The 18,566-nt window shown below is 42.6% G+C and overlaps 1 protein-coding gene across 1 annotated transcript in view; it reads left to right on the forward strand.

The window, feature by feature from the left end:
• LOC129820805 (glycerol kinase-like) overlaps nt 1–11,642 on the forward strand; it is a 28,756-nt gene extending 17,114 nt beyond the window's left edge. Inside the window, exons 7-19 of the mRNA XM_055877788.1 lie at nt 22–131; nt 264–330; nt 2,972–3,007; nt 3,273–3,340; nt 4,481–4,523; nt 4,618–4,698; nt 5,556–5,634; nt 5,725–5,821; nt 6,030–6,192; nt 6,371–6,491; nt 6,973–7,116; nt 7,926–8,159; nt 8,728–11,642. Of these exons, the coding sequence (XP_055733763.1) occupies nt 22–131; nt 264–330; nt 2,972–3,007; nt 3,273–3,340; nt 4,481–4,523; nt 4,618–4,698; nt 5,556–5,634; nt 5,725–5,821; nt 6,030–6,192; nt 6,371–6,491; nt 6,973–7,116; nt 7,926–8,159; nt 8,728–8,738 (1,254 nt within the window). The 3' untranslated portion in view covers nt 8,739–11,642. The remainder of the gene's footprint in view (nt 1–21; nt 132–263; nt 331–2,971; nt 3,008–3,272; nt 3,341–4,480; nt 4,524–4,617; nt 4,699–5,555; nt 5,635–5,724; nt 5,822–6,029; nt 6,193–6,370; nt 6,492–6,972; nt 7,117–7,925; nt 8,160–8,727) is intronic.
• Nucleotides 11,643–18,566: the final 6,924 nt, after the last annotated feature.

The raw sequence follows: 18,566 nt of genomic DNA on the forward strand, positions 1-18,566 counted from the left end.
TGTGGTCCTCTCAAACCCCAGTGTCTGACAGGCGGGAAGAGTGGAGGGGTGCACGTCACAGATGTGACCAACGCAAGTCGCACCATGCTCTTCAATATACACACCCTGGACTGGGACCCCGAGCTCTGCAAGTAGGAACACACACACACACACACACTTGAACATGTTTGCATAGACATATCTACATGAGTTAATTATATTTTTGTACAAAATGTTACTACATATTTATTATTATTTTAAACATATTTATTTGTTGGTTGTAGATATTTTGATGTCCCAATGGAAATTCTACCCCAAGTGAAGAGCTCTTCAGAAATATACGGTTCAATGGTGAGTTGATACCTTCGGATCCAGCTTGTGTGTCGATATGTGTGTGTGTGTGTGTGTGTGTGTGTGTAATGTTTTGGATTTGAAACACTTCCCGAACCATGTTTTAAACATTAACCCACCTATCCAGGTTAAGTCCTATCATTTTTCAGTAGAAGGTAGCCATAAAGATGTTTATGCTCAAGTATGTGATTTTTAAATGACTAATCAAAGCAGGTCATTTGGTTTTATGACTTAGTGTTTAGTTCCTACTGCGTCAAAGCTGACCTGATAAGATTCCAGTTGACTGTCAGACTAAGTAATGGTGGGGTCAAGGTTACAGGGCGAAATATTGTTTTCTTGGTTCGTTCCTCAGACACTGTTGATCAGACGTGACATGCAGTGCGTTTTTGGAAAGTATTCAGACCCTTTGGCCTTTTCCACATTTTACGTTACAGCCTTATTCTAAAATAGATTTAAAAAACGAAAGTTTTTCATCAATCTACACACTGACAAAACAAAAACAGGTTTTCAGATATTTTTTTGCAAATTTAATATCACATTTACATAAGTATTCAGACCCTTTACTCAGTACTTTGTTGAAGCACCTTTGGCAGCGATTACAACCTTGAGTCTTCTTGGGTATGATGCTACAAGTTCGGCACCCTTGTATTTGGGGAGTTTCTCCCATTCTTCTCTGCAGATCCTCTCAAGCTGTGTCAGGTTGGATGGTGAGTGTCGCTGCACAGCTATTTTCAGGTCTCTCCAGAGATGTTCAATCAGGTTCAAGTCCAGGCTTTGGCTGGGCCACTCAAGGACATTCAGAGACTTGTTCCAAAGCCACTCCTGCGTTGTCTTGGCTGTGTGCTTAGGGTCATTGTCCTGTTGGAAGGTGAACCTTCGCCCCAGTCTGAGGTCCTGAGTGCACAGCTTGATGCTGCCACCACCATGCTTCACCGTAGGGATGGTGCCAGGTTTCTTCCAAATGTGACGCTTGGCATTCAGGCTTGGCATTCAGGCTTCAATCTTGGTTTCATCAGACCAGAGAATCTTGTTTCTCATGGTCAGAGTCCTTTAGGAGCCTTTTGGCAAACTCCAAGCGGGCTGTCATGTGCCTTTTACTGAGGAGTGGCTTCCTTCTGGCCCTCTACCAAAAAGGCCTGATTGGTGGATTGCTGCAGAGGTGGTTGTTCTTCTGGAAGGTTCTCCCATCTCCACAGAGGAGCTCTGTCACAGTGACCATCGGGTTCTTGGTCACCTCACTGACCAAGGCCCTTCTCCCCCGATTGCTCAGTTTGGCAGGGCAGCCAGCTCTAGAGTTTTGGTGGTTCCAAACTTCTTCCATTTTTAAGAATGATGGAGGCCACTGTGTTCTTGGGAACCTTCAGTGCTGCAGAAATGTTTTGGTACCCTTCCCCAGATCTGTGCCTCGATACAATCCTGTCTCGGAGCTCTACGGACAATTCCTTGGCCTTTATGGCTTGGTTTTTGCTCTGACATGCACTGTCAACTGTGGGACATTATATAGACAGGTGTGTGCCTTTCCAAATCATGTCCAATCAATTGAATTTACCACACTTGGATTCCAATCAAGTTGTAGAAACATCTCAAGGATGATCAATGGAAACAGGATGCACCTGAGCTCAATTTCGAGTCTCCTCACAAAGGGTCTGAATACTTAAATAAACTTTTCGCTTTGTCATTATGGGATATTGTGTGTAGATTGAGGGGGAAATGTTTTATATGAATCCATTTTAGAATAAGGCTGTAACGTAACAAAATGTTGAAAAAGTCAAAGGGGTCTGAATACTTTCTGAATGCACGGTATATTCAGAGAAAGTGATATATCATCTTGTGACAGTTGTCTTAAATGGGTCAAATAAACAACTACATACTCTCTAATGAATAGAACGCGTACACAAGAAGTGTGTGTGTGTGTGTGTTTTATCTCCTGTGACTGTGTCATGGTTGCTGCACTGCTGTCAACAAAGTGTGCACCTTGCCTTGGTGTCCAGAGGTCATTCAGTGAGCTGGTTGCTCCTCCTCCTACTTCTGACATGTTCTTATCTGCCACTGTCTCCTAAAATGGCTGCCCGTCGTCCCCAAAAATGTCCTTTCTCTCTCACTCTCTCACCTCAGCCTTCTACCTCACGTCCACCACATGGAGGTTTGGTAAGGTCCGTGGAGAAAATGCCAGGCCTTTGGCTGCCCCCTCTTTTTTTTCCATTACACCATGTGAGACGCTCGTGACTCCTGTGGCGTCCGTAGAACGACACTGTGGAGAGTGTGTGGCTATAGCTATGCCAGTTATTTGGACAGGAGCGTCTCGTGACGGCCTTAACAGCTGATTTTTGGTTTGGCTGTAGAGATGATTTGGACAGATGGCCTGGTTTATGTTTTAGTATGACCTAGTCTTGTTGAGCAGCTAATTAGTAGAATCAAGTGTGTTTTTAAATTAGGGTTGGACTGTAGATCTCCAGGAAGAGGGTTGGGCAGCCCTGTTTAAGTACGACCTGGTTGACCCAATCTTGTTGCTACTATTAGTTCTGATTTGATCAATGTGGCTGATTTTTATGAGGACTTTTTAATGGACTTAGTTGAGATTTGACACAGGTCCTGGATCAGTAACTTCACTCTCATGTCTGTTTATTTCATCCTCTTCTAGAACTCTGGTTCTCTGGCAGGAGTTCCCATCTCCGGGGTAAGGACTTCTCCCTCGTTGTTACTGCATCAAAACAATATACTATATATATATGTATGTATGCATATGTGTGTGTGTCCCGGTCAGTTTTACAAAGTCAATCTCCGGGGTAAGGAGTTCTCCCTCGTTGTTATTGCATCAAAACAATGTAGTGTGTGTGATTTTCCTTGGTTGGAGTGAATCAATGTCCTAGCTTTGACAGTAATGACTGACAGAGGTTAGTGTGTGTGATGACTAAACGCTGCTGTGGTTCTTGATGTCACAGTGTCTCGGGGACCAGTCCGCTGCTCTGGTTGGTCAAATGTGCTTCCAGGATGGACAGGCTAAAAACACGTAAGTTCTCCTCCAAGACAGGTCTTCTCTCCTTTACTTGGAATAGAACTGACAGTGATATTCATTCATATCATTTTATTCAGAGGTACATAACACTAAAAGGTGCTGGTGTGTGTAAACATGTTATCCTTAGACTGTCCATGTATCCGTCAGTTGTAAAGAAAGGAGAGGGGCCTTTGACTCTGCCATTGTTTGGGAGCCTGACCACACAGCTCTGTATCTCTGCTTTCTGCCTGTGGCCTGATTGTTGTGTTCACATCTATGGTGTAGTTTGGTTGGAAATGTGACCTAGCAGACACTCTCTTTCTCTGTGGAACTGGACGTGCTGGTTTAGGTCGTCATCACTCAGAAACACAGCCGTTTTTAGATATATTTTAGTCAGTAGAATGTTATGTACGAGCCTGGCTCCTCTCTAGGTTTCTTCCTAGGTTCCTGACTTCTATGGAGAGTGTCCCTGTGTTTCTCCTGTCTCTGTATTGCTTGCTCTTTGTTTTTTTTTAGGCTGGGTATCTGTAAAACACTTTGAGACAACTGCTGATGTAAAAAGGGATTTTTAAACTACTTTTACGATTTGATTTTATATGAACATGGTGAACGCATCACCAAGTGGTTTGGGGTGGTAGAAGCTCCTTAACAGCTTCTACCTCCAAGCCATAAGACTTCCGAACAATTAATCAAAATGGCCACTGGACTATTTACATTGACCCCCCCCCCTCCATTTGTTTTGTACACTGCTGCTAATCGCTGTTTTATTATCTATACATAGTCACTTCACCCCCACCTACATGTACAAATTACCTCAACTAACCTATACCCCCCCCGCACACTGACTCAGTACCGGGAACCCCCTGTATATAGCCTCGTTATTTTATTGTTACTTTTTATAATTTTTTACTTTAGTTTATTTGGTAAATATTATTTTTTAACTCTTTCTTGAACTGCACTGTTGGTTAAGGGCTTGTAAATAAGCATTTCATAGTAAAGTCTACACTTGTTGTATTCAGCGCATGTGACAAAGTTTGATTTGATTTCCAGAGATGTCCCCAAGTCTTCCTCTGTTCTTCTCATAGAGATAGATTGTATTTTTATGGTCCGACTCATCTCCCTTTTCAAAACCGTCCCCTTGTTTCTATTTAAAAGGTACGGAACTGGCTGCTTCCTGCTGAGAAACACAGGGATCAAGGTAAAATGGACTTCAATAATGTTGTCTTTTTTTTAAAAAAATCCCAAAATAGTGTCTGTTGCTCTAAAATGACACCCTCTCTCTTTCGTCTCAGCCAGTGATGTCAGATCACGGCCTCCTGACCACACTGGCCTACAAACTGGGGAAGGACGCACCAGCCTACTACGCTCTCGAGGTACACGTCCTGTTGCACTAGTCCTGTTGCGCTAGTCCTGTTGCGCTAGTCCTGTTGCGCTAGTCCTGTTGCGCTAGTCCTGGTGCGCTAGTCCTGGTGCGCTAGTCCTGGTGCGCTAGTCCTGGTGCGCTAGTCCTGGTGCGCTAGTCCTGGTATGCTAGTCCTGGTATACTAGTCCTGGTATACTAGTCCTGGTATACTAGTCCTGGTGCGCTAGTCCTGGTGCGCTAGTCCTGGTATGCTAGTCCTGGTATGCTAGTCCTGGTATACTAGTCCTGGTATACTAGTCCTGGTGCGCTAGTCCTGGTGCGCTAGTCCTGGTGCGCTAGTCCTGGTGCGCTAGTCCTGGTGCGCTAGTCCTGGTGCGCTAGTCCTGGTGCGCTAGTCCTGGTGCGCTAGTCCTGGTGCGCTAGTCCTGTTGCGCTAGTCCTGTTGCGCTAGTCCTGTTGCGCTAGTCCTGGTATACTAGTCCTGGTATACTAGTCCTGGTGTGTTAGTCCTGTTGCGCTAGTCCTGGTATGCTAGTCCTGGTATGCTAGTCCTGTTGCGCTAGTCCTGTTATACAGTGCCAATTTGGACTATTTTGTGTATGTTCATTACATGGAATCCAAATAAAAAATCTATTTAAATTACAGGTTGTAATGTAACAAAATAGGAAAAACGCCAAGGGGGACGAATACTTTCGGAAGCCACTGTACTAGTCCTGTTTTGCTAGTCCTGTTGTACTAGTCCTGTTGTACTAGTCCTGTTGTACTAGTCCTGTTGTGCCCTGTCTGAAATACAGCCCTGCAGTATATTTGTCACGGTTGTGATTGGCTCCGCTATGCTGTTGCTGACCTGTGATTGGTCTATTCCAGGGGTCGGTGGCCATAGCTGGGGCGGTGGTACGCTGGCTGAAGGACAACCTGGGGATCATCCAGTCCTCCGCAGAGATCGGTGAGCTCTGCAACACACTGTATGTTTATTAGGTTGATTTTCATATTTGCTTTAAGACCGTCCTCATCCTCCCCCCTCTTCCTCTCACAGAGAAGCTGGCAGGCGATGTGGGCTCGTCCTATGGATGTTACTTTGTTCCTGCCTTCTCCGGACTGTACGCCCCCTACTGGGAGCCCAGTGCAAGAGGGTAGGCCACTTGCACCTAATTGTGAAACAATCCTCGAAGCTTCAGACGTCATTCATTCCACTTGGGTTTTATGTGATGAAATGTCACTAGATTTAAGATGTTTTTTTTTTTTTAAGTTAACATGCGTGTATTCTGTCCACCATTTTCAACAGATCTGCCAGTTTGTTTCCAGCCTGATTTAATCTATCTCTCTCTCTCGTTTCGACAGTATCATCTGTGGCCTGACTCAGTTCACTAACAGATCTCACCTGGCCTTCGCTGCGCTGGAGGCAGTCTGTTTTCAGACTAGAGAGGTAAGCCTGACTCAGTTCACTAACAGATCTCACCTGGCCTTCGCTGCGCTGGAGGCAGTCTGTTTTCAGACTAGAGAGGTAAGCCTGACTCAGTTCACCACTAACAGATCTCACCCGGGCCTTCGCTGCTCTGGCTGTCTGTGATTTGAGTCTGAATGGAAACTCAGAGCCTTACATCTGAAAACAGAAGTCAAACAGCAGACTCTGCTATGAACCCAATATAATTATTATAAATGTATTTATTATTATTGTCCAGATCCTGGAGGCAATGAATCAGGATTATGGGGTTCCTTTGAGCCAGCTCCAGGTGGATGGAGGTATGACCTCCAACAGACTACTGATGCAGCTCCAAGCTGATGTCCTCTGCATCCCTGTGGGTAGGTACCTTTTTAATTTAACTAGGCAAGTCGTTAAGAACAACCTCTTATTTTCAATGACGGCATACCGGGGAACACTGGGTTAACTGCCTTGTTCAGGGGGCAGAACGACAGATTTGTACCTCGTCAGCTCGGGGATTTGAACTTGCAACCTTTTGGTTACTAGTTCCAACGCTCTAACCACTAGGCTACCCTGCCGCCCCAACACATACACACTGCATTGAGGTAAAGAACATGCACTCGGTAATCTCTCATTTGAACTTTTTGACTCAACGACACACACACATTGTATGTCTACTTTACAAGAACACACAGACACGTTGACATCATGCACTCCAGTAAACTCAAAACACCTAATACAGGCAGACACAGCTGCCACAGTACACACTCTACAGTACACACTCTAACATGAACCTTTTACCCAAATACACATACTCCCGAGGACGGCGCAAGTATTGGATTTCTGTATGTGTTCCCGCAGTGAAGCCGTCCATGTCGGAGACCACGGCTCTGGGTGCAGCCATGGCAGCAGGCGCAGCAGAGGGGGTGGGTGTCTGGAGTCTGACCCCTGGTAACCTCACAACCATCCCCACTGACAAATACCAACCCATGATCAATCTTGAGGGTGAGAGAACAGCGGCAGACCTTGATCAGTAGCCAGGGTCGGGGTCAAAGTGAATTGAAAATGCCATTTAAAAAATATATATATTTTACAATTCATTAATTTTGATTTAAATCCACTTCTTGAAATGACTTATTTGTAAAACTGAGTTGACCCCTAACCCTGTCACCATGAGGCATGACCATGATTTGAGATACCATAATCAATATTTATGTCATACCGTCATCTGGTGGTTAAATGTCTCTTAACATTTTTAAAGTCTTTCAGTTTATATTTCTCAAACCCGACCTTAGACAACAGTGACTAGGGTTTGGTTTCACTAATGGACCACTAATGGATTAGGTCACTGCCCAGGTCACTGCCCAGGTCACTGCCTTATCCCCTTGAATAAAATAGTAGCTGCCAAGATGGACATCACGGAGGTTATTTTTAGTGAGTGCTTTTCGCATGTGGCTAATTTGCATCCACCACCTCCACTTTAAAAACCACTGCCAAAGGTTTTGGAAACGTTAGTTTTGAATCGTGACGTTCTGGCATGTCTGCCTTGTGATTTTGTTGGCAGAGTCGCCGGAAAAATGTTTTATCCCGTATCAACTGAGGATGTGACATAGTTCCTCCATGCCAAGAGTTCATCATTGAAACCAGACCCTAGTTACTGTGTTGCCTTAAGGTCGGGGTTTACATGACAGGCTCTCTACAATTTCTATTTGGTAGAGTGAGTTTAACACACTGACATCTAGTGGTTATATATATGTACTGCAGTTACCTTGAGGATAGGAGCCTCCAATGTAACTTGTCTGTTTCTCCTGTAGAGAGTGAGTTCCGGTTCGCACGCTGGAAGAAGGCCGTCCAGAAGGCCATGAATTGGGAGACCACGGAGCCCATCGGCAATGGGAACGGTCCCATCAGCAATGGGAACGGTCCCATCAGCAATGGGAACGGTCCCATCAGCAATGGGAACGGTCCCATCAGCAATGGGAACGGTCCCATCAGCAATGGGAACGGTCCCATCAGCAATGGGAACGGTCCCATCAGCAATGGGAACGGTGAGCATTGAGCACACCCATTTGATAGCCTGGGGACTCTCTCTCTCTCTCTCTCTCTATAGAGGCTGACTGTGACAGCCCGGGGGACTCTCTCTCTCTCTATATAGAGGCTGACTGTGACAGCCCGGGGGACTCTCTCTCTCTCTATAGAGGCTGACTGTGACAGCCTGGGGGACTCTCTCTCTCTCTCTATAGAGGCTGACTGTGACAGCCTGGGGGACTCTCTCTCTCTCTATATAGAGGCTGACTGTGATACCCTGGGTCTCTCTCTTCTAAAACTACCATATCCAAAATACATGACTGAAACCCTGAATTTAACTAGAAAGTCCTTTTTTACATGAGGAATCTCTTCCTCCATGTGCAACAACTGTAACCTGCCCAACATGGGGCGTGCTACCTAACTCAAGTCAAGTACCACTAATACCTTGATAATGTATATATTTTTAAGCTACTACAAATATATAAATTACATGAGTTGAAGATTGTAGTTTAATTTTAATGAAAATATGTCTCCTTTTTTTCTCTCATCTAAACCTGTCACCCTCTTCTTCTCTCTGTCATCACACAGGACACCACTAGTAGGATCTAAGCCAATACTTGTAACCGTTGACGATACATATGGAGTTGAAGAGAGGGGGAACATACAGAATGTAACACCCATCCCTCCATAGGTCCACATAGCACCTACATCTGATGGCTGTTTGGGCATGCTGTGGACTTCCTTCTCCCTGAGAGCATTCCTAGTCCACATCCGGTTGCCTCCTGTACATGTACTCAGCCCCGTCCTCTTAGTCTCGTGGACAAGGACCCTACCTGTGAACCTTATCTTGGAAGAAAGGCCCACATATCAAAAAGATGGAATCAATTGATGGAACTCTACTGTGTGACTGAACTGTGATGGAAGAGACTGATTCTCCTGTGGAAGGAAAAAAAAAAAAAACATCCTATCATGTCTGGTTTTCTATGAATTTATTAAGCAGATAATATTTTAATGTTTGTGTCATATGTTGTGCTTGGTCATTTTAACAAATGGTGACACTGTGCATTTAAAAAAATACGAATTAATTACACTGGTTAGTAATAGCGCCACCATTGAACAAGTGTTGTGAGAATGTTGTAGGCTACATAGCTATAATGTGGAATGGAAAGCCTGCTGAGATGGTTTGCTACTCTGATGGTAGATGTACCTAGTTGTATGTGGGTCCACTTGAAGACTCTGATCATAGCTATACCTAGCTACATGGTGGGTCCACTTGAAGACTCTGATCATAGCTATACCTAGCTACATGGTGGGTCCACTTGAAGACTCTGATCATAGCTATACCTAGCTACATGGTGGGTCCACTTGAAGACTCTGATCATAGCTATACCTAGCTACATGGTGGGTCCACTTGAAGACTCTGATCATAGATATACCTAGCTACATGGTGGGTCCACTTGAAGACTCTGATCATAGCTATACCTAGCTACATGGTGGGTCCACTTGAAGACTCTGATCATAGCTATACCTAGCTACATGGTGGGTCCACTTGAAGACTCTGATCATAGCTATACCTAGCTACATGGTGGGTCCACTTGAAGACTCTGATCATAGATATACCTAGCTACATGGTGGGTCCACTTGAAGACTCTGATCGTAGATATACCTAGCTACATGGTGGGTCCACTTAAAGACTCTGATCATAGCTATACCTAGCTACATGGTGGGTCCACTTGAAGACTCTGATCGTAGATGTACCTAGCTACATGGTGGGTCCACTTGAAGACTCTGATCATAGCTATACCTAGCTACATGGTGGGTCCACTTGAAGACTCTGATCATAGATATACCTAGCTACATGGTGGGTCCACTTGAAGACTCTGATCATAGCTATACCTAGCTACATGGTGGGTCCACTTGAAGACTCTGATCATAGCTATACCTAGCTACATGGTGGGTCCACTTGAAGACTCTGATCATAGATATACCTAGCTACATGGTGGGTCCACTTGAAGACTCTGATCATAGCTATACCTAGCTACATGGTGGGTCCACTTGAAGACTCTGATCATAGATATACCTAGCTACATGGTGGGTCCACTTGAAGACTCTGATCATAGCTATACCTAGCTACATGGTGGGTCCACTTGAAGACTCTGATCATAGCTATACCTAGCTACATGGTGGGTCCACTTGAAGACTCTGATCATAGCTATACCTAGCTACATGGTGGGTCCACTTGAAGACTCTGATCGTAGATGTACCTAGCTACATGGTGGGTCCACTTGAAGACTCTGATCGTAGATACACCTAGCTACATGGTGGGTCCACTTGAAGACTCTGATCATAGCTATACCTAGCTACATGGTGGGTCCACTTGAAGACTCTGATCATAGCTATACCTAGCTACATGGTGGGTCCACTTGAAGACTCTGATCATAGATATACCTAGCTACATGGTGGGTCCACTTGAAGACTCTGATCGTAGATATACCTAGCTACATGGTGGGTCCACTTGAAGACTCTGATCATAGATATACCTAGCTACATGGTGGGTCCACTTGAAGGAACCTCTGAATGAAAAGCATCGCAGGGTCCTTACAGCAATTTAAAATGATTGATTTGCGTGTGGAGTGTATGATATGATGCTCTGGTTTTTAAAGGGACATTTTTGTGTATTTAAAAAATAAAATAATTAAATAACGATACATCTTTTTGAAAGGGATCACCTTTGGATAATGAAAGGTCTGTGAAACACATTTTCTTCTTAAGTTGTAAGTGGAAGTTTTAACTGGACGATACGCTTCATAAGACCTATTTTCTGTTTTTCAGTCGTCGAGGACAAGTATATTACTTCCTAGTCATTATTGATCATGAATTGTCTTGTCCTTAGAGCACTTTATAATGATTGATTTGCATGTGGAGTTCATGGTATGGGTACAATGCGCTAATGTAAATGCTTTTTTAAAAATCAATTAACAGTAATGTTTTTTTGCAAGAGATTTATCAATTGATAATGAAAGGGGGATCAATGTAAAGGCAAGAAATAACTAAAAGTGACAGAGGAATCTAAATGATAACTGTACAAGATGGTTATAAATTTACTGAGAAATTATTTACAGGTCAGACTGTTGTGAAGAGGAAATGAACCTGTCCAAATGGCTACTTTTCAGTTGATACAGAGAAGCAGGGTATGGACCTTTTATGTATAATGATCGTATCATTTTTTTTGAACTAATGTAACGTATGTAAAATCTAATATGAAATCTAAAGCCCTCATCCTTGGTATGGAAAGAAAAGGACACTTATCTTAGTAGTTTAAAATGTTTTAAACTACACAGATTTAATTTTAATTGTATTTTTTTGTTATGATTTAATGTTTGTATTTGATTTTTTTCCCCTTGTTTTTGTCTTTTCTTGCTAAATGGGGTTGGGTGCCTCCGTTCTGTTGTGCAAAGATGAATGTGACAATGCACATTGCAATAAAGTTTTACTTTTAAAAACCGGGTCTGGATTTTCCTTCACCGTTAGGTACCATAAGGGATTGATTGACGCTATAATAAACCTGTCTTGCTTGCGAATGGATCACAGTGAAAGTGGCCACAGGTGTCATGCCCATTGCGGGAACAAGGGCACGTGCCCCTTAGAATTGCCGTGTCTAATTTGTTTTCCACATGTTAAATTACGAAACTTAATTTTAAAAACTAATGTTTTATTTTAAACTGACTGATTTCTCTCCCCTGTCAGGGGTATTCCAAGGTGCGCCGTGGAACAAAGACCGTGTTTGATGTGCTGGGCAGTATTTTTCAGTAGGTGTGTGTTCATTTCATCAAGATGTGTAACTTACTGATTCCTAGCTATTTAAAAAAAAAAATGTTTGCTTTAGCTAGCCAGCTAGATAGGTTCCAAATCTCCTTACCTCATAACGAGCTACCATTTTCAGGCTATCAATCAAGTTCTGCTGCTTTTTTGACTGTAACACCTAGTGCATATACCCTTATGTTATACGGAGGGAAATTGTGTTTCCATAGCTTAGGGCTGACGGTGAAGAGCTGAATCTACAACCTCTGCATAATCAAAACCGTTGCTTTGTGAAAAAGTGTAGTTGACACTTAGCCATTGTCATGTAAATATAGGCTGAGCAGGTTCTCCGGAGTCATGGCCCAGTGAGACACGGGTCCCAGCCTGCGTAGATGGACAAATAAAAGCCTGAGTCTTTTTGGGTAAATCACTGGAGTCAATCATGTGTGTAAATACGCCATTTGACTAGCCTGGTTTACTATCTTAGAAGGCATGGTTGCTAGACTTTTAAAAAAAGCAAGCGATTACTAAATGTACTGATGAAGACATTCCTTTCAATTTTCCTTTAAACCGTAACCAGCTGACTGAAATACGTAATTGGTGATTAGTGACTAATGATTAATGTTTTTTTATTCTCTAATACACTGTTGTTGTTGCTCTTGGTTGGGTTTCTACTTGAAGCTCAGACCTTAACATCTTTGTTGGGCTCGTCCCGGTCCTGCGCCATAATGTTTTCATATTCCTTTTTTGTATAAGAGCAAAGCTTCCTGGTGTGGTATAGATCCCATCCTTCATCCACAGATCCCATCCTTCATCCACAGATCCCATCCTTCATCCACAGATCCATCGGAGCAGACAGCTTCTCCAGAAATGGCCTTGCACTTCTTCTCCGAGGCATTCTGGGTATGAAGGTCAGTGAGTGCATTGCTTGAAAATGGCATCCTAAAAGATTTATTCTGAAATTTTCAGCTTCAGATGTGAAGTGTAGAATAAGAGATAAGATTGACCAAGGATATAAAGACAGTAAAAGGTTTATTACAGAATGCTAACAGAGAGATTATACTACATGCTAACAGAGAGATTATACTACATGCTAACAGAGAGATTATACTACATGCTAACAGAGAGATTATACTACATGCTAATAGAGAGATTATACGACATGCTAACAGAGAGATTATACGACGTGATAACAGAGAGATTATACTACATGCTAACAGAGAGATTATACTACATGCTAACAGAGAGATTATACTACATGATAACAGAGTGATTATACTACATGCTAACAGAGTGATTATACTACATGCTAACAGAGTGATTATACTACATGCTAACAGAGAGATTATACTACATGCTAACAGAGAGATTATACTACATGCTAACAGAGAGATTATACTACATGCTAACAGAGAGATTATACTACATGCTAACAGAGAGATTATACCACATGCTAACAGAGAGATTATACTACATGCTAACAGAGAGATTATACTACATGCTAACAGAGTGATTATACTACATGCTAACAGAGTGATTATACTACATGCTAACATAGATTATACTACATGCTAACAGAGAGATTATACTACATGCTAACAGAGTGATTATACTACATGCTAACAGAGAGATTATACTACATGCTAACAGAGTGATTATACTACATGCTAACAGAGAGATTATACTACATGCTAACAGAGAGATTATACTACATGCTAACAGAGAGATTATACTACATGCTAACAGAGTGATTATACTACATGCTAACAGAGAGATTATACTACATGCTAACAGAGAGATTATACCACATGCTAACAGAGAGATTATACTACATGCTAACAGAGTGATTATACTACATGCTAACAGAGAGATTATACTACATGCTAACAGAGTGATTATACTACATGCTAACAGAGAGATTATACTACATGCTAACAGAGAGATTATACCACATGCTAACAGAGAGATTATACTACATGCTAACAGAGAGATTATACTACATGCTAACAGAGAGATTAAACCAAAGACCATTTGTGGTTGTTTTGGGTTGTTTTGGGTACTTTTGGGTTGTTTTGGGTACCTGTTTGAGGTTGGGTAGGGTATAATGGTATTGACATCCTACACTACTTCCTGAAGCTGGGGGGAGGGTGTAATGGTATTGATATCCTACACTACTTCCTGAAGCTGGGGGGGGGGGGGGGTGTAATGGTATTGACATCCTACACTACTTCCTGGAGCTGGGGGGAGGGTGTAATGGTATTGACATCCTACACTACTTCCTGAAGCTGGGGGGAGGGTGTAATGGTATTGACATCCTACACTACTTCCTGGAGCTGGGGGGAGGGTGTAGTGGTATTTACATCCTACACTACTTCCTGGAGCTGGGGGGGGGGGAAGGGTGTAATGGTATTGACATCCTACACTACTTCCTGAAGCTGGGGGGGGGGGGGGGTGTAATGGTATTGACATCCTACACTACTTCCTGAAGCTGGGGGGAGGGTGTAATGGTATTGACATCCTACACTACTTCCTGAAGCTGGGGGAGGGTGTAATGGTATTGACATCCTACACTACTTCCTGAAGCTGGGGGGAGGGTGTCATGGTATTGACATCCTACACTACTTCCTGAAGCTGGGGGGAGGGTGTCATGGTATTGACATCCTACACTACTTCCTGAAGCTGGGGGTAGGGTGTAATGGTATTGACATCCTACACTACTTCCTGAAGCTGGGGGGATGATGTAATGGTATTGACATCCTACACTACTTCCTGAAGCTGGGGGGAGGGTGTAATGGTATTGACATCCTACACTACTTCCTGAAGCTGGGGGGAGGGTGTAATGGTATTGATATCCTACACTACTTCCTGAAGCTGGGGGGGGGGGGGGGGGTGTAATGGTATTGACATCCTACACTACTTCCTGAAGCTGGGGGGAGGGTGTCATGGTATTACAACAATCCTACTGGATGATGTTATGCAATCTGGCCATGTGGTTTCCCACATGACACAACTTTAGGATGTACTAAGTTGAGTTACAGTAAGGATCTGTGTGGAGGTTTGAGGGAGAGACTGGGGGCTGGGGGTAGCTGGTTGGGGTCAAGTATAGAAATGAATAGAAAACACTGTTGTTTTTCTACAAGGATTCTTTAATTAAAAATGTCATTTTGATCCACATCCTCCTTGCTGATCTGAAAACTGAATTGAACCCAACCATGCCATTTGGCTGGAGATACCTTATCAATAATTACCTCACAATACCATCTAGTGGTTGAATGTATGCAGTAGAGAAAAAAAAGAAGAAAAAAATACAAATAGACATTGTTTTGTTTCACCACAAGGTGTCGCTAACTGCATAGTTTTCGTGAGGACAGGTTCTCTCTATAGAGCACAGGTGTCAAACTCATTCCACGGGGGGCCGAGTGTCTGCGGGTTTTCCCTTGTACTTGATTGATGAATTAACATCACTAATTAGTTAGGAACTCCCCACACCTGGTTGTCTAGGGCTTTATTGAAAGGAAAAAACAAAAACCTGCAGACACTAGGCCCTCCGTGGAATGAGTTTGACACCCCTGCTATAGACGCTGACCATTATACCCAAGGTTTGATGTGCTCAGACCTCACCCTGTCACTGTGTGCTGTGTATTTCAGGTAAGTCTGTCTATGTCAAATCAAATCAAATCAAATTTGTCACATACACATGGTTAGCAGATGTTAATGCGAGTGTAGCGAAATGCTTATGCTTCTAGTTTCCGACAATGCAGTAATATCCAACGAGTAATCTAACCTAACAATTTCACAACAACTACCTTATACACACAAGTGTAAAGGAATGAATACGAATATGTGCATATAAATATATGAATGAGTGACGGCCGAACGGCATAGGCAAGATGCAGTAGATGGTATAGAGTACAGTATATACATTTGAGATGAGTAATGTAGGGGATGTAAACATATAAAAGTGGCATTGTTTAAAGTGGCTAGTGATACATGTGTTACACAAAGATGGCAAGATGCAGTAGATGGCATAGAGTACAGTACATACATTTGAGATGAGTAATGTAGGGTAAAGATTTTATAAAGTGGAATTGTTTAAAGTGACTAGGGATACATTTATTACATCCAATATTTTATTATTAAAGTGGCTCACTTGGGATACGTTATCAGAGTCGACACAGCCACCCGGTTTCTTCAGGCGTCGCGCCGACAGAAACAAACAACTCTCTGGTAAGAAGAAGGGCGGGGGTGTATGGCTTATGATTAACAAATCATGGTGTGATCATAACAACATACAGGAACTCTACAGGAAGTATTTTTGTTCACCTGACCTAGAATTCCTTCCAAACTATTTCAGAGTTCGACATCTTCACTATTACTGTACAATGTGAAAGTATTAAAAATAAAGAAAAACCCTTGAATGAGTAGGTGTGTCCAAACTTTTGACTAGTACTATATACAGTTGAAGTAGGAAGTTTACATACACCTTAGGCAAATACATTTAAACTCAGTTTTTCACAATTCCTGACATTTCATCCCATTAAAAATTCCGTCTTAGGTCAGTTAGGATCACCACTTTATTTAAGAATGTGAAATGTCAGAATCATAGTAGGGAGAATGATTTATTTCAGCTTTTATTTCTTTCATCACATTCCAAGTGGGTCAGAAGTTTACATACACTCAATTAGTATTTGGTAGCATTGCCTTTAAATTGTTTAACTTGGGTCAAACGTTTCAGGTAGCCTTCCACAAGCTTCCCACAATAAGTTGGGTGAATTTTGGCCCATTCCTCCTGACAGAGCTGGTGTAACTGAGTCAGGTTTGTAGGCCTCCTTGCTCACCCACGCTTTTTCAGATCTGCCAACACATATTCTTTGGGATTGAGGTCAGGGGTTCGTGATGGCCACTCCAATACCTTGACTTTGTTGTCCTTAAGCCATTTTGCCCAAGTATGCTTGGGGTCATTGTCCATTTGGAAGACCCATTTGCGACCTAGCTTTTAACTTCCTGACTGATGTCTTGAGAAGTTGCTTCAATATATCCACATAATTTTCCTGCCTCATGATGCCATCTATTTTATGAAATGCACCAGACCTTCCTGCAGCAAAGCACCCCCACAACATGATGCTGCCACCCCGTGCTTCACGGTTGGGATGGTGTTCTTCAGCTTGCAAGCATCCCCCTTTTTCCTCCAAACATAACGATGGTCATTATGGCCAAACAGTTAAATTTGTTACATCAGACCAGAGGACATTTCTCCAAAAAGTACGATCTTTGTCCCCATGTGCAGTTGCAAACCGTAGTCTGGCTTTTTTATGGCGGTTTTGGAGCAGTGGCTTCTTCCTTGCTGAGCGGCCTTTCAGGTTATGTCGATATGGGACTCGTTTTACTGTGGATATAGATACTTCTGTACCTGTTTCCTCCAGCATCTTCACAAGGTCTTTTGCTGTTGTTCTGGGATTGATTTTCACTTTTCGCACCAAAGTACGTTCATCTCTAGGAGACAGAACGCATCTCCTTCCTGAGGGGTATGACGGCTGCGTGGTCCCATGGTGTTTATACTTGCATGTTGTTGTTTGTACAGATGAACGTGGTACCTTCAGGCGTTTGGAAATTGCTCCCAAGGATGAACCAAACTTGTGGAGGTCAACAATTATTTTTTCGGAGGTCTTGGCTGATTTCTTATGATTTCCCCATGATGTCTAGCAAAGAGGCACTGAGTTTGAAGGTAGGCCTTGAAATACATCCACAGGTACACTTCCTGTCACGTTCTGACCATAGTTCTTGTGTGTTTTGCTTGTTTTAGTGTTGGTCAGGACGTGAGCTGGGTGGGCATTCTATGTTGTGTGTCTAGTTTGTCTGTTTCTATGTTTGGCCTAATATGGTTCTCAATCAGAGGCAGGTGTTTTGTGGGTGGTTGTTTCCTGTCTCTGTGTTCGTTTCACCAGAGAGGACTGTTTCGGTTTGCCACGTTTGTTATTTTGTTAAGTGTTCACGTTTTCGTCTTGTTCATTTAAACATGTTGAACACGAGCTACGCTGCGTCTTGGTCCGATCCCTGCTACACCTTCCTCTTCAGACGAAGATGATGAAGGCTGCCGTTACACTACCAAAAGACATGACATCATTTTCTGGAATTTTTATGCTGTTTAAAGACACAGTCAACTTAGTACATGTAAACTTCTGACCCACTGGAATTGTGATACAGTGAAATAATCTGTCTGTTAATAATTGTTGGAAAAATGTGTCATGCACAAAGTAGATGTCCTAACCTACTTGCCAAAACAATAGTTTGTTATCAAGAAATTTGTGGAGTGGTTGAAAAACAAGTTTTATTGACTCCAACTTAAGTGTATGTAAACGTCCGACTTCAACTGTATATATAACGTGTTTTATTTGAAATATTTGCCATTCTTTAATGACTAAATACACAATTCCATTTTGTCTACCAACAGATAATCATATCATCCTGTTTTTCTTCGTATTGGTTTCACAACAATTTTTCCAGTTTGTATTCTTGGTGCTTCCAAGACAATGCAGAACCTCCAAGTAAAAATGTGTTTTTTTGCATAGAGCCTTCCTATTGGTTAATTCTGATACTTTCCAAGTGGGAAACTCAGAGCTCATCTT

This window comes from Salvelinus fontinalis, chromosome 23 (genome assembly GCF_029448725.1).
Source record: "Salvelinus fontinalis isolate EN_2023a chromosome 23, ASM2944872v1, whole genome shotgun sequence".
NCBI classification, from domain to species: domain Eukaryota; kingdom Metazoa; phylum Chordata; class Actinopteri; order Salmoniformes; family Salmonidae; genus Salvelinus; species Salvelinus fontinalis.